This window comes from Protomyctophum parallelum (assembly GCF_964188405.1).
Source record: "Protomyctophum parallelum genome assembly, chromosome: 18".
NCBI lineage: Eukaryota > Metazoa > Chordata > Actinopteri > Myctophiformes > Myctophidae > Protomyctophum > Protomyctophum parallelum.
The window spans coordinates 21,059,185-21,083,685 of record NC_139716.1 but is presented as its reverse complement, the minus strand read 5'-3'; the positions used below and the strand labels follow the sequence as shown (position 1 = coordinate 21,083,685).

The following is a 24,501-nucleotide window of genomic DNA, read 5'->3' as shown; positions in this document are numbered from 1 at the left end:
TTGAATTTGCACATAATGCAGGAGGTTGCTTTATTTACTGAAAACGAGCACTTCCAAACTCCAACAAGAAATCATCTGATTCCCAACCTACTGTAATAGTAATACCGTATGCTATTACAATAATACGCTATTCTAAATCAAACCACACTGATATGGACTCATTCCTCCATTGAAATGTGTAGGTTTTCTCTGTTAAGTCTGTGTGTGAATGGGAAATGCGTGACTCTGTCTCTCACTCTCACTCTCACTCTCACTCTCACTCTCACTCTCTCTCACTCTCACACACACAGAAGTTCCTGAGGAAGAGGAAGTTCTGTCTGTTCGCGGCGTTCTACTCGGCCACCCTGCTCCAGGACGTGGACGATGCCGTCCAGTTCGAGGTCAGCATCGGTAACTACGGCAACAAGTTCGACAACACCTGCCTTCCTCTGGCCTCCACCACACAGTTCAGCAGAGCTGTGTTCGATGGTAGGTCACACACTGACACCGTGTGGTCAGAGCACAACACTGCAGACAGAATGTGAAGTTGTCTTTGAATTTTGTTATTATCTTTTTGTATTTCTTTAATCTTATAGTTGCGATCAAGTTGTGCGATTGGACAGTCAAGAGGCATTCCAATTGGTTCTTTGAGTGCATGCTTTATTAGAGAAAAATGTAAACGGCAATGTGGTACATTCATTTTCAGACATTTTAAAACGATAAAGAATTGTGTTATACTAAAGCGGTGGAACGTTTTACCGTAACATACTGTATCATTCTGCTAGTTCTACAGAATTAAGCGACTATTTAAAAAAACAACAACATATGTTTATTGATTTTTCTTTACAACATAGTAATTTCAAAGCAATTATTGGCATATATTCCCCCCCACACATCCCCATGGCAGCACAAATACAAAACAAAATCTTCGAAGAAACATCAGAAAATGTCCATAAATACAGAACAAATTAAAAATAATTAAAAAATAAAACACATTACATACAGTTAAACAAACAAATGCACAATGTCCATCACAGTTCCCTACCCCTTAACCACTATACATCCAAAGCAAATTAAGTGACTATTACCATCGTACCAGAAATAGCTAGGTTAACATTTGGCAGAAATGGCAGATCTACAAGCTCTCTCTCTCTCTGTCTCTGTCTCTGTGTGCTGTTCATTCCAGGTTGTCACTACTACTTCCTACCATGGGACAACGTGAAGCCAGTAGTGGTGTTGTCTTCAGAGTGGGAGGACATCAGACCCAGGATAGAAGCTCTCAACATGTTGCTGGCCATCATAGACAGACTGGTATGATGGGACTGTCTGCATGTAATAATAATATATTATACGATTTATATAGCGCTTTTCTGGGTACTTAAAGTCGCTTTACAGAAAGAAGTACAGACATATTTTATTAGAAAAACGATTTAAAAGGTTAAAAACTAGAAATCAAAATAAAAAAAGGACAAACAAGAAGGGTGTGTGTGTGTGGAGGGGTGCTGGTTATGTAGGGAAAGCCAGTTTGAAAAGGTGGGTTTTGAGTGTGATTTTGAACATTTCGAAGGTGGGGGCAGCTCTCATGTAGTAGGCCAGAGGTTCTCAAACTCTTTTGGTCACCCCTGTAAATAGACTGTTTCGTCCATGGCACCCCATGACTTGCATTGATTCTAGTCTAGCGCATGTTTATGTCGTATTACGGTATGACAGCAAATATGTCAATCTTTCCAACTAAGATCCAGTCATGTCAGGAGGAAAACTTGGGAGAATGTTCATTATAGGACTCGTTGAAAATAACTTTATACTTTTACCACTTGAGTCTTGAACCCCATCGTCCGCATTGTGTAAAATATTCATAGACACATTTTCTTTTCTTATCATTTACAACCCCGGTGTGTACTAAAGACCTTAAAACTAACTTGAAATTATATAGATGTACAGTATACAGAAAGGTTTTTACATTTTAGTGTTTGTCAATTTTGTCAAAACAACCAGCATGAGAAGTGTTTGTATTATTATAATGTGTCTATTTCTCATATTATAAAAAGGTTTACAGTTAGTACAGCATATATCATATTTAGTGGATCGATATTGAGGGAAGTGTGTACATGTGCACATGTGCATGCACTTTATGTGCAAGTGTGCCGTTTGTTTCTGATTCAGCTGTGTGTGTGTGTGTGTGTGTGTGTGTGTGTGTGTGTGTGTGTGTGTGTGTGTGTGTGTGTGTGTGCTCGCCACAGCGCATAGAGGAGTTTGACTGTGACTCTCTGTTTTGGTTTAGAGTTTTTACTTTTAGACAAAACTATTCTGTAGCCTACCTTCACTATGTCTCTGTGTTTGTCTCTCTGTCTCTTCATGTGTCCAGGAATCTAACCTGCGACAGGTGCGGCATGACGTGAAGGCGGGCGCGGAACTTGACGAGGTGGAGCTCAGAGTGGTCGACCTATTGGATCAGGTCATCGCCGACTGCAGGTAAAGCCATTGGCTGAATCAGCTGTCAATCGCAACGCGTGAACTCATCCATTGCTCTGTGACTTAATTGTTACGATTGAGTTGAATGTGGGGAATTAACAAGCACTATCATCATGCTTGATTCATCTGTCTACATTTTCTTGTAATAATTGTATCAATATTTGATTCACTTCTTAGCCCCTACCTTCACGTGGTCCGCAGGCTAATATCAGAATACTGATATATTATTGATTTCAGCTGTGACCAGATTTGATCTGTCACAGATCTGTGTGTTCAGACTGGCAGACAAATCCAGCCTGAACCAGATCTGTGCCACATTCAGATTGGAATCTGATCTGCTTTAAATAAGTCTAAACAAGAACAACTTAAGGCACAAGGCACATGGAATCGAATTAGATCAGGTTACTGCGTTCGGACTGAAATCAGATTTGAAACCACCTGAATGTGTCTCAAGTCGAGTCGAGTCCAATCTGGATTTGGCTGCCAGTGTAAAGGCTCATACATAGTCTGGATTTTCGGTGGTTAAGTGACCACCGAACTACAACATGACGTCACGAGCCGCGGTGAAGAGCAAACCACCGCCACCGCTCCAGCCCTTCTCTCTGTTTTTACTCACCACCACTCAACGTTATTTCAGCTCCGGTGGTCAGCTCACCACCGGAGCGGTGGTCACCTCACCACCGAAAATCCCGACTATGAATAGGCCTAAGTGGGGCCTAAATGTCTGTCTGTCCGTCTGTCCCCCCTTCTCTCTATCTCTCTCTCCCTCCCTCCCCCTCCAGTCAGGAGCTGCCCTCTCTGGACCAGTGGCAGTGTGCGACGCCGCTGGACCGCTCCCTCAGACACTGGAGGACGTCCAACCTGCAGCAGATGGTGCAGGCCGCCGTGGACCTGAAGCACGGGCCGTCCACGGAGCTGTCCGTGGTCCTGGAGCAGGCGGAGGACTGGGCCACCAGGATACGCAGCATGGCCGAGGAGGTCCGTTGTAGAAGGATATGTCTAGTCATATGTCTAGTCTATAGAGCACCGTTTCCCCAGAAAACACTGGGTCTCGGGACACATTTTCATGGGAGGAACAGCAATGTCCGTGTGTATACCTATGTGGCCATGAGCACGAGAATGACTATTAGAACCAGTAGGGGCGCTGTTTGCCAGAAACAGAGAGAGATAGTGCTGCACTGTTGCCTGCTAATGAATGAGAGAGAGAGAGAGAGAGAGACTACATTTAGTTTTTAATTATTCATTTCTAAACATTTTCAAAAAACACCATTTTTTCTTCTTCCGTTCTGTACATAGTGTTTTATATTTTGTGATGATATTGAATTAATTTTATTTTATTTTTCATGTCATGTTTATGAATAGAAACAAAACCGCAAGGATATTTTTTTTTCCTATCCTTTTAGACCAAGTGTTTGACTATACTCTGATTAAATACTTTATTAGACAGAAATGTAAACGGCAACAATCAGCTTGGAGATGCCCAGTAGAACCGCACGCACGCTACGCACACACCAAAGCAAAGTGTAAAGAGAGCTGTGTTACTTAGAGAAAACTACCCTACAGTAGTGTATTTTCTGTCGGAACTGGTTATACAGAGGAAAGGTTAGCTTGTCGCAGCGGTGGCCGAACGGTTTGCGGAGCGGTCTTGATATCGGAAGGTCGCTATAGTTCGTATCCCCAGAACCGGCACGTTAAAATGACCACCGTTAAAGTGCCCTTGAGCAAGGCATTGAACCCCTACCATGAAATGTTCTATGAGCAGGGCCTGGCTGTAAACAAGTTATTGAGCTTAGTCCAGTTACGCTGGGTAAACATGGTAACTTTGCTTTGCTTTGGATAAACTTTTGAACCAAATGGCCGGGAGTATTTCAACGTTTTGAATTCAAACTTTGTATAAAATAAAATAGAACTTTGACAAATGGCAGCAATCTCTCTCTCTCTCTCTCTCTCTCTCTCTCTCTCTCTCTCTCTCTGTCTCTCTCTCAGCCCCAGAACAGCCTTCCAGACATCATCATCTGGATGCTTCAGGGAGACCGCCGGGTGGCGTACCATCGCATCCCGGCGCACACCGTGCTCTTCTCCCAGCAGCACTGTGGCAAGCACTGTGGCCAGCTGCAGACCGTCTTCCTCAATGTGCGCGCACACACACGCACACACACACACCTATGCATGCACAAATATACATTATTGCATTCATGAAATGTACTGAATTTCATTCATTTCCGATTGCTTAATCCATTTAGGCCTGACGTCGTTATAAAAAAAAAGTTTGCTCTGAAAGAATATATTCAAAGATTTGTGCCTCATTTTTAAGATTTTTCAAAAATAGCAGACCTACAAGCTCGTAGAGCGCCACTCGGTGGCGCGCTATGAGCTTGTAGGTCTGCTTGTAGGTCTGCTTGTAGGTCTGCTAAAGTATAACATAATGCTTAGTTAAAACAGCAAAAGGGGTTCCCGTCCAGAATGGGTTCAAGTGAATTAATTTAATTAATGCAGCTTCTTGTGTGTGTGTGTGTGTGTGTGTGTGTGTGTGTGTGTGTCCAGTTTCCTCAGGGTACCGGCGGAGAAGCCAGACTTCCCGGTCAGCTGAGGGTGAAGGTGTGGTTTGGATTGGCCGCCGACGTCAAATATTTCAACGAATACGCTGAGGGCAAACTGTCCGTGTTCGCCGAGACGGTGAGATGGATGGATGGGAGGAAAGGAATGGCTCGAAGATCATTTTTCAAGCTGCAGTTTGGTCACTATACTGCTTTTAGTTGCATTGTTGTAATATGTTCATATTATTTGCAATTTACAGTTTAGGCTCCTATCCAGAGCAACTTGCACTCTGCAAGCTCAGAGTGAATGACTCAGAGTTAGCTTGTAGATCTGCTATTTTTGCTATTTGAATTGGAATCCTGAATACATTTTTGCTATTTTTGAATTGGAATCCTGAAATCCTGAAAAGTAATATTTGTATTTGAATTTAATTTATGCATTTAACTTATTTTTATAAACTTAAATAGAAACGCATTGGACAGAAGTAAGATAATACATTTTTAATACCAGTCATTCAGATGCAAATGTAGATTGAAGTAATTAAAGCGGGTTATGTTTGCATGTTTGGAAATCAATAATCTATCACTCAGTATTTGGATATTAGCCCTCATTATGGGGCGTTGGGGAACAAATTACAGGTTAAATGGTCAGTGCCAGTGGTCACTTGCAGGCCACTAACTTAATATTTAACTACTTTTTCTCCATCTCTCTCTCTCTCCCCCCCTCCAGTATGAGAACCAGGTACGCCTGGCCCTGGTGGGCAGTTGGGGTACAACGGGCCTGACCTACCCCAAGTTCAGCGACGTGACGGGGAGAGTGGCTCTGCCCAAAGAGAGCTTCAAGCCCTCCTCTGGATGGAGCTGGGCCGGGGACTGGTTCATCAGCCCAGAGAAGACGTGAGTATACTTTGGAACTGCAATGGAATCTTATCTCATAGAAAAACTGGCTAAAGGGCGGATCGACACACTATGTTCACTCTTTCTGTTGCCAGAAACGGTGAAATCACACATTCAAATATATATTGAAATGTTATTTCCTTTAGAGGATAGCCCCTTGAGATGTATCATCTCGTTTTAGAGGATAGCCCCTTGAGATGTATCATCTCGTTTTAGAGGATAGCCCCTTGAGATGTATCATCTCGTTTTAGAGGATAGCCCCTTGAGATGTATCATCTCGTTTTAGAGGGGGTCCTCAGGCACAACACAATGAATACAGTACATAGACAACACAATACATTAAACACGTCGACACAGGACAATACACTTAGAACATCAACAAAACATAGATGCTCTCCAAACCACTCAAACACTACATCAAGACCAGAAGCAACTGCACTAAAACACCTAACAAAATACTAATAGTGATGATAATGAAAATAATAAAAAATAAAGATAAAGATAAAGCTAAAAAGAATAATCAAGTAATAAAGTACACACCTCTCTCCAAAAATCAAAAACAAGTACAAATGGGTTTCAGGTCTACAAGCAAAGAAGCCTTGAAGATATTAAATGATGTAATTGATCTCAAAGAGACAGACACATGATGTCAAAGAGGTTGATGTGTGTTAAAGATGGAGTGCCGTGATTTTTGTATTTTTTCTGTTTTGAATGTGTCTAATCTATATGGAGTTAACACTACTCTAATAGACCCCCAGGTATCCCAGGTGGTTAGCACATTCAAATGTCTTCCATGTGTATTTTTGGTTTCCTCCTGTCAAAAGGCCCAATCAGAAATACACCATTGTTTGTGACATCATAACCCTAACCCCTCCCCCATTATCATACAACAACAGCTGTGGCCTTAAGCCCTAACCACACCAAAGGGTCGCGACGGTTGTAGCGTTGTCCCAGCGGTGTGATATTATGTCCTGTTGCACGTTGACGCACGTCGCCCCACATGTTTCAACTGGTTGAATTCAACGGCCCCAAACCACCCCAAAGGGTCACCATGCAACTCCTTGCAACCGTTTGGACCCAAGGAGTTGTATGGCAACCCTTTGGTGTCGTTAGGGCACCCATTCTGGGCGGGAACCCCTTTTGGTGTTAGCATTACGTTGCGCTTTAGCTATTGACTGACACAGAAACATGACACAGAAACACTGACCTCAGGGTACCGGCGGAGAACAGACTGACACAGAAACATATCTTTTTCAGAAAACTGTCAGGATGTAGAAGACATTTTTTTAATCTGATCTCAGGTCAAAATGGGTTAAGTTCAGGTGGGTGGTGCTGAGGTGAAAACCAGGTATACTTAATGAACTGGTGTGTGTGGCCACATAAAAACATTTCTGTACTTTTTTTTTATATCTTCCTAGTACAATCATAGTATCTGATGATCATGTTTTTTTGTTTTTTTGTTTTTTTTTGGGGGGGGGTGATCATGGTACTCTATCTTTAAGTGTGTGTGTGTGTGTGTGTGTGTGTGTGTGTGTGTGTGTGTGTGTGTGTGTGTGTGTGTGTGTGTGTGTGTGTGTGTGTGTGTGTGTGTGTCACGTGCGCGCCTCCCAGGATGCTGTACGAAGTGGATGCAGGTCACATGACCTTTACGGAGGAGGTGTTTGAGAACCAGATGAGACTCCCAGGAGGACTGTGGATCGCCATGCCCGAGGGTTACACCGATGTGGTACTGCTCTACATTCTGTATATCTATGTTCTAATGAGGGTTACACCGATGTGGTACTGTTCTACATTCTGTATATCTATGTTCTAATGAGGGTTACACCGATGTGGTACTGCTCTACATTCTGTATATCTATGTTCTAATGAGGGTTACACCGATGTGGTACTGTTCTACATTCTGTATATCTATGTTCTAGTGAGGGTTACACCGATGTGGTACTGTTCTACATTCTGTATATCTATGTTATAATGAGGGTTACACTGATGTGGTACTGTTCTACATTCTGTATATCTATGTTCTAATGAGGGTTACACCGATGTGGTACTGTTCTACATTCTGTATATCTATGTTCTAGTGAGGGTTACACCGATGTGGTACTGTTCTACATTCTGTATATCTATGTTCTAGTGAGGCTTACACTGATGTGGTACTGTTCTACATTCTGTATATCTATGTTCTAGTGAGGGTTACACCGATGTGGTACTGTTCTACATTCTGTATATCTATGTTCTAATGAGGGTTACACCGATGTGGTACTGTTCTACATTCTGTATATCTATGTTCTAGTGAGGGTTACACTGATGTGGTACTGTTCTACATTCTGTATATCTGTGTTCTAGTGAGGGTTACACCGATGTGGTACTGTTCTACATTCTGTATATCTATGTTCTAATGAGGGTTACACCGATGTGGTACTGTTCTACATTCTGTATATCTATGTTCTAGTGAGGGTTACACCGATGTGGTACTGTTCTACATTCTGTATATCTATGTTCTAGTGAGGGTTACACCGATGTGGTACTGTTCTACATTCTGTATATCTATGTTATAATGAGGGTTACACCGATGTGGTACTGCTCTACTTTCTGTATATCTATGTTCTAATGAGGGTTACACCGATGTGGTACTGTTCTACATTCTGTATATCTATGTTATAATGAGGGTTACACCGATGTGGTACTGTTCTACATTCTGTATATCTATGTTCTAGTGAGGGTTACACCGATGTGGTACTGCTTAGGGATGGGTCCGATTAATCGATTATCGTTGATAGGACCCGAAATCGATTATGAAAATTAATAATCGATAATCGTTTTTTTTTTTTTTTTTTTTTTTTTTTCTGTTTTTTTAAATGAAAATCTGTTGGAAAGGCAATATTGTCATCCAAACAGGACACGGCTATAGGCCTACCAAAGTGTGTCTGGGATGTGTCTGTGTAGCTGCATGACTGAGAGGAGTGTGAGTGGAGATTGATTCCAATCAAGATACAGGTTTGGAGGATTTAGCAGGTGTTGGGAATGTACCTAATCAGGCCTAGGCTGGGGTTGCTATGGTGATCAATTGGATCAACAGTGGTCCAGGGACCACCAGTGGTCCTCATTTAAAAGATGGAGTTAGTAACCAAATGGACCCTTATTAACTCTCAAGAGTTACAATTATTGTTAATCAACTACATCAGGGGTTCCCAAACTTTTTTGACTTAGGTACCCCTTGGGGGGAAGATTTGTTTTGTAGGGTTCATTAAAAAAAAAAAAAAATGTTTTATTTATTTTTTTATTTTTTTTATTAAAAAGAAATCCCCCCCCCCAAAAAACGATTAATCGATTAATCGTTAATATTGAATTATACAAATCGATTTTCATTTTGGACACATTTACACATCCCTATTACTACTGCTCTACTTTCTGTATATCTATGTTCTAGTGAGGGTTACACCGATGTGGTACTGCTCTACTTTCTGTATATCTATGTTCTAGTGAGGGTTACACCGATGTGGTACTGCTCTACTTTCTGTATATCTATGTTCTAGTGAGGGTTACACCGATGTGGTACTGTTCTACATTCTGTATACCTATGTTCTAATGAGGGTTACACCGATGTGGTACTGTTCTACATTCTGTATATCTGTGTTCTAGTGAGGGTTACACCGATGTGGTACTGTTCTACATTCTGTATATCTATGTTCTAGTGAGGGTTACACCGATGTGGTACTGTTCTACATTCTGTATATCTATGTTCTATTGAGGGTTACACCGATGTGGTACTGCTCTACATTCTGTATATCTATGTTCTAATGAGGGTTACACCGATGTGCTACTGTTCTACATTCTGTATATCTATGTTCTAATGAGGGTTACACCGATGTGGTACTGTTCTACATTCTGTATATCTATGTTCTAGTGAGGGTTACACTGATGTGGTACTGTTCTACATTCTGTATATCTATGTTCTAGTGAGGGTTACACCGATGTGGTGCTGTTCTACATTCTGTATATCTATGTTCTAGTGAGGGTTACACCGATGTGGTACTGCTCTACTTTCTATATTTGCACGTACAGTGGTTTATCCATCCTGCCCAGTATGTACATGTGGTTTAGACATAAGGTGACTGAGCATAGCAGCAGGTATACACTGTTCACACTGTGTGTGTGTGTGTGTGTGTGTGTGTGTGTGTGTGTGTGTGTGTGTGTGTGTGTGTGTGTTAGAACGGAGAGAAGGCAGTGCCTAAGGACGAGGTGGAGTGTCCTCCAGGATGGGTGTGGGAGGAGGTGGAGTGGAGTGAAGATCTCAACAGAGCAGTGGACGACCAAGGTATGAACCTGATGTACTTAAACCTATGGTTGTCACAAAGGTGTTATCACACATGCCACGTGTGTGTGTGTGTGTGTGTGTGTGTGTGTGTGTGTGTGTGTGTGTGTGTGTGTGTGTGCGCATGCGTGCGTGCGTCTAATTCATGTCTTAAATGTCTTAATTTGCTTGGTTTAAATATTGCTAACCGATTATATTTCAGCTTGGTTTAAAATATTGCTAACCAATTTATATTTCATCTTATGATATCTCTTTCTCTCTCTGGAATACACTCCCCAAACATATATCAGAACACATACCTTCAAAACCGCACTGAAAACCCACCTGTTTAGACTAGCCTTTCCAAGTTGACATACATGAAATACATGAAAATAACAATATAAATAAAAACTCAAACTAAATCAACCCAGAGGAGATATTGAAGGTAGAACCTCAAAGAACCTGCCCCATATTTTTTCAAAAGTAGCAGGCCTTCTTCTTACATTGTACAGTATCTTTTCAGGGGTACAGTATGATGAAAGCTCATTCAGCCAGTGTCTCTGTGAAGGTGATTTTTCAGATTTCCAATTAACCAAGATGATTTTCTTCGCAGCTGTACTGGCGAGTAACACAAAGTATGCTTTGTTGAAATTTGTGTTGATCAATGTAACGTCACCCAGTAACCAAATTCTTGGATCATGTGGTATTTCAACCTCTATGATATCAGAGACGGTAGACAAGATGAACTTCCAATAATCAATTAAAAGTGGGCAGTTCCATAACATATGTAATAGGCAGCCTTCTGTTATCTTACATCTTTGGCACATAGGGGAAATGCTTCTGTCAATCTTGCGTAACCTGAGCGGAGTAAAGTAAGTTCTGTGAAAAATGTTAAATTGCATCTGTCTGTTTGGTGGAAACCAGAAACCTCTGAGCTCTCTCTAAAATTATCTCCCAATCCACATCATCATAGGTGCATCCCAAGTCTGTCTCCCATTTATGTTTAATGTTCAATGTATTGTAAATTGGTAAATTATTGTTTAGAATACCATATATGGAGGAAGTTAATCCTTTAGTTGAGGTGATAAGAGTACAAAACATGTGATCCTCCAGGGGGGATTTTTCCGGAATATTCGGGAAATCTATAGATTTTGCTTGAATCCAATGTCTAATTTGAAGATATTTAAAGAGGTCATGGTTACGTAAATTAAACTTGGCTGATAATTGTTGAAAGTTTGATACTACATTGTTGCTGTATAAATCACCCACAGTCCTGATTCCATTATTAACCCATCTCTGCAATACACCATCAGCTATGGGGTAAGGAATATTAGGGTTTTCCCATAATGGGGTCTTTCTCATTAGAGATGTATCTATCCCCAATAATTTATGAGATTCCTGCCATGCTTCAAAAGCGCTCAAGATAATAGGATTTTTAGTAAGCAAAGAAAGGTTGTTCTTCGTACCCAAAAAAGGTACGATTTTCAGGGGAGTTAGGCCCAGGTCTAGTTAGACAGTATCCAGTCTAATAAAATTATCATGATATGGATATATTAAAATAATATATATAATAATATATATAATAATCACTCCCACCTTTCACACGGGCATTGACTAGAGATGCTCCGATCAGGTTTTTTGGGGCAGATCACCGATCACCGTTCACTGGAAACAGTATAGGCCGATACCGATATTGCCGATATTACCGATCATCAGCGTTGTGAAATCCATATTTTTTTCCATTGTGTAGCATATATACATACTGTATTTTCTACTGTACTCTTCTTACACATCATTGACATTGTAAGTATAAAAATTAGGAGATGAGAAAGTTTTTTTGCAAGCTGAGGCAACGTGCAATATTTCACTCTAGACTCTCTTAGAGACAACTTGGAGGTTACAGAGTAAACTGTAGAGACTCAAAATGCAGTGGTTCCCAAAGTGGGGTCCGTGGACCCCCAGGGGTCCTTGAGGGAGTTCCAGGGGGTCCCCAGCTAAAAGGATAGTTTGGAACCAAATGGACCCGTTAGGGTTAACATTGATTTTACAATATAAATTGGGGTCTCAGAGATAGAAGTGGCATTAAATGGGGGTTCGTAGTCAAACTGTGGGTCCTTGAAATTAAACTGGTGGAGAAATTTGAGAATCACTGCTACAATCTTCTTATGGGGGTCCCTGGCATATCTTTTCAAATGGGGGTCCGTGGGCTGATCAGTGTCAATTTGGGGGTCCTTGACGTGAAAAGGTTTGGGAACCACTGTCTTGGAGACAACTTGGAGAGTAAACTGTAGCTTTCTTCTTTCATCAAATACAAAAATATAATAATAATAACATACCGTACATGTTCAGTGCACGGACACAGACAACTGAACATTTCACTGTACAGACTAAAATAAAAAGCAGGCTGCTAGTGTTAGCACTTGTATACTGTATAGGCTCGCTGATCGTTAGCTTAGTGCTTAGATTAGCGTGTAGCTACTGATTCAACCCACTGATTGAACTTCATCTCCGCCTTTAATCTAAGTAATTTTTTTATTGACAACGTGAATGAACCCCGACACCAGCGCTGCAAAAATAGACAGATCTACAAGCTCTCAACGCGTAGCGAACTGCGCTGCAGAAACAGGCAGGACGCGATGCCATGAGAGCCTGTGTGGATCAGCAGCAGCATGGGGCCGGCACTCCCAGCCTCCGACGGTGCGGGGAGGCAAGACTTCTCTGGGGAGGAGGAGACTTGGGCACTGGGCAGGCTACATGTTGCTGTGGCTAAAAACACTGTCACCAGCCAGTGGTTGTGATGTTAGCTTCAAGCTAACAAGCCAAGCTAATAGCTTGGCTTGCATCTGCTTGTCCGTTGCGCTGCAAACAGACGGATCTACAAGCTCTCAACAGCGACTGGAGCTGCAAAAACAGGCGCCCCCTTAAAGGAGACTTTCCACTGTCCCACTGTCTGTTTTGATCGGCAATTTTGATTTATTTTGAGAATCCGATCCGATCCGATACAGGCATGATCGGCCGATCATGATCGGTGGCCGATCGATCGGCGCATCTCTAGCATTGACCATAATAATATGGAGGTCTTAACGAAGCCCTTTTTCCACGTTCTATATACCAAATGAAAGCCTGCATTTCATAGTTTACATAGTATATAACCTTTTTTTAAATGAGCAAGAAATGAGCGAGTTGTGATTAAAAGAAAAGACGTGTGATCTTGGCTCTTTGCTGGGTGCGCGAGGAAAAAAATAAAGCGATTTTCCGACATTTCCTTTTCAATTGATACCGTTTTTTAGAGACGGCCTACACAAACGTTCTATATACCAAATGAAAGCCTGCATTTCATAGTTTACATAGTATATAACCTTTTTTTAAATGAGCAAGAAATGAGCGAGTTGTGATTAAAAGAAAAGACGTGTGATCTCTTTGCTCTTTAACACACGACACAGACGGCTAGCTAACTAGGCTAGCTAGCTTCTAGCCTGTTGTTTGTTGGTGAAAGACTCCAAGCTGGGAAGTGTATTTCAGCGAGTAGCTATACGTGGTTTTGTTTATTTTCTGTAAAGTCTAACCCAAATGCTCCTCCATACTACTATAGCCATGTAGAATACTTCTGTGTTTACAAATACAAGCACGCTAATGGGCGGTGATCAGAGCGTGAAACCTGAGGACAAAGAGATTCCAGGACCAATCGTAAACAACATGCAAATCTCGGAACTGCGCTCTTCTGCCCCCAGAAACTTGTTAAAAAACAAGCCCACTTTGACGTATAAATGTATACATTTCATTTGCCCAAATGAACAATCTGTTTGAATGAAAACCTTCTTCAACATTCAAACTGTATAAATATGAAAAAAAAAGAAAATCACATAAATAAAAAAAACGAGTTTATTTATTGATTTAAGGCATGTTCATTCTGGCGACATGAGGCATGTTTTGTTGGCACTGGTCACATTTAACAAATTATAAATTAATAATGCATTTATTAGTGAATAAAAAATTTGAAAACGCACCCAGGGCAAGTATTTCACAACAGGTAAGGGCTAGTATATATAATATTGATACTAGAGATGTCCCCGATCACGTCTTTTGGCTCCCGATCTGATTCCGATCATTTGAAAATGACGTGATCGGCCCCGCTTTCCGATCACCCGATCTGATCGGGACAACCCTCATTTTAACTTGTTACCTGTACACTGTTTTGTTGCTTTTAATTCTCATCTGTTATTCGGTTTTTTTCTCGCTGATAAAGTTATGGTCTCTCCCCCTGGCCTCCACACGTAAAGTGTCTTTGAGTACTTATGAAAAGCGCTATAGGCCTATATATATCCCAGATATTATTATTATCTTTCCCTCATCGAACTCCCTCGCTCTCTGACCTCTCTCTTAATCTATGCATTTCTCTTTTATCCGTTTCCTCTCTCCCCTCCTCCCCCCCCTCTCTCCTCCCTCCCTGCATCTCCTCAGGTTGGGAGTACGGTATCCCCATCCCTCCGGATCGCCGGCCCAAGTCCTGGGTCCCCGCGGAGAAGATGTACCACACCAACAGGAGGCGCCGGTGGGTCCGCCTGAGACGCAGAGACCAGCAGAGGATGGAGGCGCTCAAGAAGGTGAGGATGGGACGAGTGGAGAGAAGGAACAGATGAATGGAGAGAAGGAACAGATGAATGGAGAGAAGGAACAGATGAATGGAGAGAAGGAACAGATGAATGGAGAGAAGGAACAGATGAATGGAGACAAGGAACAGATGAGTGGAGACAAGGAACAGATGAGTGGAGACAAGGAACAGATGAGTGGAGACAAGGAACAGATGAGTGGAGACAAGGAACAGATGAGTGGAGACAAGGAACAGATGAGTGGAGAGAAGGAACAGATGAGTGGAGAGAAGGAACAGATGAGTGGAGAGAAGGAACAGATGAGTGGAGAGAAGGAACAGATGAGTGGAGAGAAGGAACAGATGAGTGGAGAGAAGGAACAGATGAGTGGAGACAAGGACCAGATGAGTGGAGACAAGGAACAGATGAGTGGAGACAAGGAACAGATGAATGGAGACAAGGAACAGATGAATGGAGAGAAGGAACAGATGAGTGGAGAGAAGGAACAGATGAGTGGAGACAAGGAACAGATGAGTGGAGACAAGGAACAGATGAATGGAGACAAGGAACAGATGAATGGAGACAAGGAACAGATGAATGGAGAGAAGGAACAGATGAATGGAGACAAGGAACAGATGAATGGAGAGAAGGAACAGATGAGTGTAGAGAAGGAACAGATGAGTGTAGAGAAGGAACAGATGAATGGAGAGAAGGAACAGATGAGTGGAGAGAAGGAACAGATGAGTGGAGAGAAGGAACAGATGAGTGGAGAGAAGGAACAGATGAGTGGAGAGAAGGAACAGATGAGTGGAGAGAAGGAACAGATGAGTGGAGAGAAGGAACAGATGAGTGGAGAGAAGGAACAGATGAGTGGAGAGAAGGAACAGATGAGTGGAGAGAAGGAACAGATGAGTGGAGAGAAGGAACAGATGAGTGGAGACAAGGAACAGATGAGTGGAGACAAGGAACAGATGAGTGGAGAGAAGGAACAGATGAGTGGAGAGAAGGAACAGATGAGTGGAGAGAAGGAACAGATGAGTGGAGAGAAGGAACAGATGAGTGGAGAGAAGGAACAGATGAGTGGAGAGAAGGAACAGATGAATGGAGAGAAGGAACAGATGAGTGGAGAGAAGGAACAGATGAATGGAGAGAAGGAACAGATGAGTGGAGAGAAGGAACAGATGAGTGGAGAGACTAACTTTATTAGTCAGAAATGTAAACGGCACGAGGTACAAACTAAAAGTTTGTTTTTAGATACATAGGACTTGGTCCTATTATGTATTCAATTAATCAACATGGCATAAATAAATAAATAATCAAGCAATACAAAACACTATATAGGCCCACAGAAAAGACGGCGACAGAGAATGCCACATCCATTCTATGGGAATTTACATTTAGCTTCCCTCGTGGTCTCTAGATAGATGAAGGCCAGTTTTTCAAAGTAACCAGTGATTCACATATTTTAACTCATTTTGGGCGGGAACCCCTTTTGGTGTTAGCATTATGTTATGCTTTAGCTATTGAAAAATAGCAGATCTATGCGCGCTACGAGCTTGTAGATCTGTTATTTTTTTTTAAATCGAAGAACGACTTACATAGAAACATAGCCTTTTCACGATGTAGAAGACATTTTTAGAATCTGATCTCAGGTCAAAATGGGATGTCAGGAGTAGTAGATTGAGAATGCTCCCAGGATTGTTTTTCTTTTTTTTGCGGCTTACGCCTTTTATTGGTTTTTGAAGGGACAGACAGTAGGCCGACAGAAAACGGGAGAGAGATGGGGGGATGACATGCAGTAAAGGCCGTGTCGGGCTCGGGAGTCGAACCCGCGGCACACCGCGACTGGATTTCCAGTCAGGTGCCCAGACGGTTACGCCACCGCCTGGGCCTGCTCCCAGGATTGTTCTATATTATTTGTCTTTTACCAGATCATGGTTGCTCCCTCGACTGTTGTGGATGTAGGTGTCACTAGCACTTTGGAGAAGTAGTTTAGGTATGAGGGTATTGCGGGCACTGCCCCTTAACCCATTCTGAACGGGCACCCATTTTGGTGTCAGCATCATGTTATGCTTTAGCTATTGAAAAATAGCAGATCTACAAGCTCATATCGCGCCACCGAGTGGCGCGATACGAGCTTGTAGGTCTGCTATTTTTGAAAAATCGAAGAACGACTGACATTTTTATAATCTGATCTCAGGTCAGAATGGGTTCATCAGACCAGTGTGTCTCCAGTGGAAAACCTCGTATGAATCTGATCTCAGGTCAGAATGGGTTAAATACCTTGAAATTAAGGCTTAACCCATTTAGGCCTGACGTCGAAATTTAAAAAATGTCTTCGAAATCCTGACAGTTTTCTGAAAAACCTTATGTTTCTGTATCAGTGGTTCTCAAAAAAGGTGCCGCGCTATGAGCTTGTAGATCTGCTATTCTTCAATAGCTAAAGTATAACATAATGCTTAAACATCAAAAGGGGTTCCCGTACAGAATGGGTTAAATACAATCCCATTTGTATTTAACCCTGTCTTCTACCCTGCCATCCCAGACTAGCAAAGTGTGTTGGAATTATAGGCAAGGGCTTCAGGCCGAGAAGTAGTCAAATCAATTTATTTTGGGAGAGGTCTGAAGCTTAGATTTTTAGTGACATTGAGATGTCGGAGCTAGAACCAAGGTTATAGTCAAAATGTCTGCACCAGACCAATAAACGGCTGCTCTGTCAACAGAGAAGGCTGGGCTTCACTTGCTTTTCACGATCCGTTTGACATTTAAAACGTTTGTTTTCACTGTAATTGATCTAGAAATGTAGAGCTGTTGAGTGTGAATATGTGACAATACTCTCTGCAGCCACTAGATGGCGGTCTAGCTACACAAATGAGAATGTGGCCTGTTGATGAGACAGTCATAATTGCCTTTTTTATGTATCCTAGAACCTTTAAAAGTGCATTGTATTTTGTTTATAACTCTGACATATAAAATGTCAAACAATATTAAGCACAATACAGAGAAATAAGATGCGGCCAGATTTATTTGAGAGGTGAAGATACTGAAGCGTGTGCGTGTGTGTGTGCGTGCGTGTGCGTGTGCGTGCGTGCATGCGTGCGTGTGTGTGTGTGTGTGCGTGCACGTGTGCGTGCGTATAGCAGTGTCCAGACGAGGCAGAGAGAGAGGGCTGGGAGTACGCCTCCCTGTTCGGCTGGAAGTTCCACCTGAAGCCGAGGAAGACAGACTCCTTCAGGAGGAGAAGGTGGAGGTATCGCATGGAGCCACTGGAGAAGACTGGGCCGGCTGCCATCTTTGCTCTGGAGTGTTCCCTGGTCAGTGGTGAAGAAAGTACTCCCAAAAAACTACTCCCATTTGTTATACACAAGTAAAAGTATCAATACTGCGATGTAGAAATACACTCATAGGTCGACTGTGGCTCAAGAGGTAGAGCAGGTCGTCCAATGATCCATGGGTCGAATCCCGTGTCCTTGGGCAAGACACTGAACCCCAAATTGCTCCCGATGTGCTGGTTGGTATACCTTGCATGGCTTCCACCGCAATCGGTGTATGAATGTGTGTGTGAATGGGTGAATGTAATGCACAATCTATGTAATTGCACCATTTACCATTTATTTACTCTGTTACAACTGAAAAGTCCGGAATTCTAAATTGACTCGAGTGAAAGTACCAAAAGTTGAAAGTATTGATTTCGCAGAATGTCCCGTTTCACAAGTTTTCAAAAGTATAGCTAGTAACTGAAGTTTTCAAATAATTGCAGTGGAGTAAAAGTACAATATTTGCCTCCCTAGATGTACTGGAGTAGAAGTAAAAGTAGAAATACCTCAACATTGTACTTAAGTACAGTACTTGTGCATGTGAAATATTATGAAATAAGGACCCATACGGGTGGACCCATATGGGTCCATTTGAATGTAGAAGAATGTTATTTTGATCAACGTTTGACTGTTGTATCTCCTATACGACATTAATACAGGTTTTGGTCTGAGAGGCTAAAGGCTCATACATACTCCAGCTTTTGGTGATAGGTTATCACCGCTTTAGGTGATAGCGTATCACCTAAAACGGTGATAAGAGTTGAGGCCATCATACTCGCGGTGATGTCCTTAAGGATTGACCCCGCCTCCCTGTGGTTTACCCAACTTATCTAGACCAATCGGTGAACGGGGTGATAGCTCCAGAGTGAAAAGACTTGTCTGATAGTAACAGAGAGAGATGGGTCTGTGTGCCCGGTGATAACCTATCACCACCTATGTATATATCTGTGACTGTGGCTCAGATGCTGAATAAATAATGGACCTTGATATGAAATGGGTTGAAAACCACTGCTCTACGGTCCCTCCGGATCGGCGCTCCAACCAAACACATCTGGCCTCCATGGATTCAAGTTCTCTGTCGCCGCATATTTCACTGATATGGGGTCCAAGTCCAACGTTTCTTTCTTTTGGCTATAACTCTCTGCTTTCTCTAAAGCATGAGGAGTCTTCAAAAGAGAGTACGGGACCCCCTCGGAGATACTGCAGGGTGGCCGACAAATCTTTGTAGGAACATTTAATTATTTGAACCCTTAATCCCTTTTCTGAGGGGGAACATTAGCTGAAAATAGCCGATCTAAAAGCTGTAGGTGGAGCAGACCAAGTACAAGTACGTCTGAAAATTCACAGTAACGTGAGTCCAGCACAACTATTGTTGGAAAAACTTTAGTCTGCAACACAATTATATAGGGGGATCCCTGCTTCATCTCTCTCGCACTATAAGGGGTCCTTGGACTGGAAAACATTGTCTAAACAAAGTCTAAAGGATAAGTTATAGGACTTAGTTGTGCCCCAAACTAGGTGATCTACAAGCTCACAATGTGTTGTTGTGAGCTTGCGTTTTCCACTTTCTTGTCAAATGAACGGGGAAGGGAAAAACAAAACACAAAAACAACCCGGTGATATCAAAAAGAAAATAATCTGGAAGTTTGAAAATTCTAAACCCCGTTTCGAAGCTATAGCAAACCTAACCTGTAATAAAGCTAGTCTTTTTGTTCACATCACTCACACTGCATGGCTATACCTCTTCCGGAGAGGAGAGGAGAGTATAAGCTGTGTGTTTTTGTCTTCCAGAGCAGTATAGTAGAAGACAGGACCGACGATAAATCGGTCACCACCACGTTTGGAGTGAACAGACCAACAATCTCCTGTTTCTTTGACAGTAAGACAACTTGCACGCACGCAGCCACACACACACACACACACACACACACACAGTAGAGACAACCGCATGCATACTGTACGTGCAGTCAGACACTACACCCCGTCTTTCCTCTCCTTTTCCCCACTTCCTCGCCGCCTCCTCTTCTTCACCTCCTCTCTCCTCATCCCCTCCTTGTCTCTCTCTCCATCTCTCTCTCTCCTCCATTTCTTCTCTCCATCCTCCTTGCCTTTCCTTCCTCCTCTCACCTCGTCTCCCTGTTACGTCTTCACTTCCAAAATGAGGGTGACATCTTTATAACCTCAGCTACTCTGTCTCACACACACACACGTACACGCACGCACGCACACGCACACACACACAGCCATCTGTCGCCCACCTGTGGTGCATTCTGGGAGGGATCCTCTGCTTCCAATTTGTGGGCAGGGCCAACAGGTTGCTGCCATGGCAACGGTGCGGTGTGCAGTCGCTAATGGTAACCAGACGTACGCTAACTAGACCGTGACCTGCACACTCACTCTACAGTATGACTGTGTGTGTGTGTGTGTGTGTGTGTGTGTACACTTACATACTTGTATTATGTATACTTGTGAGGGCCAGATGTACCCACAATTATAATAGAATTTGAGAAATGGACATCATGAGGAAGTTTTTGTCCTGGTCCTTATTGATGTCACGGTTGCTTTTCTTTATGGTTAAAAACACATATTTTTTTAGACCGAAGAGGTTTACGATTAGGACAATATTCAGGTTGGGTTTAGGATTAGGATTTAAGGTTAGAATTAGATTAGGATAAGAACATTTATAGGTTTAAAAGTTGGGCTTGGAGTTATGCCTGATTCATACTGACAAGTAGCTAGCCTGCACAAGTAGCAAGTAGCTAGCCTGCACAAGTGACACACACACCAGAAATAGCAGATCTACAAGCTCGCGTTGCAACGACGCATTGTGAGCTTGTGCTGTAGGTCCTCTGTTTGTTGGTTAAACATCTAAAACAATTGTAAGAAACATCCTACATTTTGGATGACCTCACAAGGAGTGAGTGAGTGAGTGTGTGTGTGCGCGCATGCATTGGTGGGCTGAATGTTTAAATCCGGGTTTCTATTATTTTTTTTGTCTTTTAGACACTTTTTATGAGGACATTTTTATGGTTGCTACTCAAGATAATGATGTGTTTGCTCAAGGGTTTTGTTTTCTGTCCCCCCCCCCGTCCGTCCGTCCCCTCTCTCTCTCTCTCTCTCTCTCTCTCTCTCTCTCTCTCTCTCTCTCTACTCTCTCTCTCTGTGTTTGTGTGTTCTAGCCGGTACGAGGTACCATTTGCGTTGTTTCCTGTATCAAGCCAGAGATCTGTTGGCCATGGACAAGGACTGCTTCTCAGGTAATGTTCACCAAAACAATATAATGCTGCCGTCACTGTGTGGGGTGGAAACTTTGCACGTCCAAAGTCGTTACTTTACGGGAACCTGTTCCAATGTATGTAACCTTTATTTTATTCAACCAAGACAAACACAACAAAAAGGATAAAAGGTATACAAGTAAAACAAGTTCAAACATGAGCAAGACATGCATATAGCGTATCCAATAACGCTTGTTCAAGTCTTGAAGTGAGATTAAGGTGATTCACTTTAACCAAGTTTTGCTTGCAAATCATTCCACGACCAACATGATATGCTTTTTGTATTTGGACGGAATTTGTAATGCAGTGATATTTTATTCATATAAGCTCTTGTGAATTATTTTTCATTGGTTACATATTTACCTTTCAACCTGCATGCATGGTGTCCTTATTTTGGACATGTTATGGATAATTTGCAACAATAATGTAGGTCCTGTACATTGTAGGACATTCATTTACCAAAAATAAACATATACGTCTAATTCCATTTTGGGCGGGGACCCCTTTTGGTGTTAGCATTATGTCATGCTTTAGCTATTGAAAAATAGCAGATCTACAAGCTACGAGCTTGTAGGTCTGCTATTTTTTGAAAAATAGCAAGAACGACTGACATAGAAACATAGCTTTTTCAGAAAACTGTCAGGATGTAGAAGACATTTTTTAGAATCTGATCTCAGGTCAGAATGGGTTAAGAGAAAATGTGATACTTGATGCTAGTGGTGTCTGTTGTACTGAACAGGGCCCGGTTGTTGCAACAGAACAGAACTCCAGTTCCAGTGTGATTCAATGAACCACAGAAACATCACAGCATTAATCACAAAAACTGATTTACACACACACACGGACACGGACACGGACACACACACACACACACACACACACACACACACACACACACACACACACGGACACACACACACACACACACACACACGGACAGACAGGTGAACTAGAATGAATGGCAAACTAACGGGTGAAAGACTGATTGACTGATTGACTGACTGACTGACTGATGGGTGGCCATATACAGCCTGACGTATTCGTGTACACTGCTGTACTAAAATACTCCGTAATACGAAGCATATTGAAAAGTCCTTTAATGTTTAAAATCATTTAGTGTTCCCCCCCCCCCCCCCCCCCTTCTGTAAAGCCACAAAAAGAGAGAGTGCAGGAGAGAGAGAGAGAGAGAGAGAGAGAGGGGGCAAGAGGGTAGACAGACCACATTAGCTGTTCACAAAAGTAACCCAGAGTAAAAAATAAAAAAAAAGATTCAGAAAAAGAATCCAGAGATTATTTAAAGGTTTGACATTGCTGAGGTAGGAACCACGGAAAGATGGATAGAGAGAGTGAAGGAAGGGGGGGAAGTGGGGGTCATGTTGAGAGGAGAAAAAATATGAAGATTTAATGGTCTAGTTGTCTTGGATGAATGAGGGGGGGGGGGGGGGTGGAGAGAGAAGGAATACAAGGAGATGAAGAGAAATGGGAATGAGAATTTAAAAAATCACACTCGTGTGAAGTGAGGGGCGGCCACCGTTCCACATTACAGCAGCAAGCCGTTTGTGGCTGATAATATTTTAGTTAAGCCATCAGTTTATATACCACAGGCATGCAATATAATTTTTAAGCAGTTTCTGCACAAGTATTATGGAGTTGGTTACCTTTATACAATGACACATTATGTACATAATTATCAGGAACATATATAAATTAGTTGGTTGGAAAAATATTCGCCAATAAATGTCAATTTTCACTATGTATGAATTTTAAGCATTTTCCTCACACTTGATTTCAAATCAGAATATTGAATTGGATTCCCCATATATGAAAACATAAAAATGACACTTATATATATTTCTACCTTGTTTAGACAAAAATATAAGCATTTTATTATGTTTCAGCATAGTGGTGGCCGCCATCTTTAAATGGTCCATTTTGAGGACTTAGCTGCCATTTTTTTTGCTTGGCATAGAGCAGTTTTGGATTCAGCAGACCTTAATACCCCTAGAAAACATGTATGCCATAAATTAACATGATTTGCCTTCAGCACTTTAAATAAGCACATATTCTGAAATCCTGCCTTGACTACATGGCGTCACTGCTTAAAGCAAACATTAAAACTCCATAGACTTACGAGTGGAGGCCTGTCGATTCTTGGGGGCTTGCTGATTGAAAGACAACCATTAGAAGTCCATAGAGTTGGCTGCCACAGACGTTGGAGGGCCTAGCACCCCTCAAAAATGGGAATACTTGAATTGGCTAATGGGTGGGTGGGCTGGCCAGCCGGCCGGTGGACCACTGCCCCTTCACCATGACTCAAGACCATACAGTATCTTAGCCTACTACTCTAGTCATTATATAGAGAGTACACCAGTGGTTCCCCCTGGGGGTCCACGACGCATAGCCAGGGGGTCCGCAATCACAGTAATCCTTAATCATATTCCATCATTCAAGGGCCTTTGGGTAGAAATGAAACCGACTCCATGCAGTCACTTTCAGTTGGTAGAGGCCGAGTGTCTGACTGGGACCAGCAGCTGATGGTCGTTGACGCTTAATTGATGCATCAAGGAAGGCAATTATGTTTCTGCACTGTTAAATAAATGTTGTGAAAATGTGTTGTGACAGATGACCATATATAGAGTTCAATATGACTGAGACAATACTTTAAGAGTTTACAATGACTCAGGCATAACCATATATAAAGTTAACTATGACTCGGACCATATATAGCATTTCTGCCATCATGACGACAGACTAAAAACCAACAACAAACAAACTGTGTCGCCGCGAGTGGTATTGTGCTGCGACATACAGTAGTTGTGAGGCCCTCGTACAGTGGCCCGAACCTCTAGTATAAGAATACAAGTTGGAATAAGAATAAAATCACACGTGTCGAACGTGTCATTGGAGCTCGTTGTGCACCGCTCAAAAATGGGAATAAGAGAGAAACAAATGGGGTATAGAGAAACCAAATGAAGAAAACTGAGAGATTGAAGAGAGAGAGAGGGGGATGGGGGGGGGGGGGGAAGAGAGAGAGAGAGAGCGAGAGAGAGGAGAGGAGATGATTGGACCAGAGAAGGGTCTGACAGCAAGATTGAAAGTTGCGGTCCGACGAGAAGAAAGGATGAGACGAGAGAAAAAGTCGAG

General features: G+C 42.3%; 1 protein-coding gene across 10 annotated transcripts in view; it reads left to right on the top strand.

Moving 5' to 3' along the window:
• dysf (dysferlin, limb girdle muscular dystrophy 2B (autosomal recessive)) overlaps positions 1-24,501 on the top strand; it is a 148,192-nt gene that overhangs the window by 47,107 nt on the left and 76,584 nt on the right. For all 10 annotated transcript variants that reach the window (XM_083789304.1, XM_083789307.1, XM_083789312.1 and 7 more), the window contains 13 exons: positions 291-468; positions 1,166-1,290; positions 2,345-2,451; positions 3,234-3,429; positions 4,438-4,584; positions 4,996-5,127; positions 5,719-5,885; positions 7,497-7,611; positions 10,095-10,200; positions 14,638-14,780; positions 17,906-18,079; positions 19,874-19,961; positions 21,262-21,339. In XM_083789304.1, coding sequence (XP_083645430.1) covers positions 291-468; positions 1,166-1,290; positions 2,345-2,451; positions 3,234-3,429; positions 4,438-4,584; positions 4,996-5,127; positions 5,719-5,885; positions 7,497-7,611; positions 10,095-10,200; positions 14,638-14,780; positions 17,906-18,079; positions 19,874-19,961; positions 21,262-21,339 — 1,756 coding nt within the window. The remainder of the gene's footprint in view (positions 1-290; positions 469-1,165; positions 1,291-2,344; positions 2,452-3,233; positions 3,430-4,437; positions 4,585-4,995; positions 5,128-5,718; positions 5,886-7,496; positions 7,612-10,094; positions 10,201-14,637; positions 14,781-17,905; positions 18,080-19,873; positions 19,962-21,261; positions 21,340-24,501) is intronic.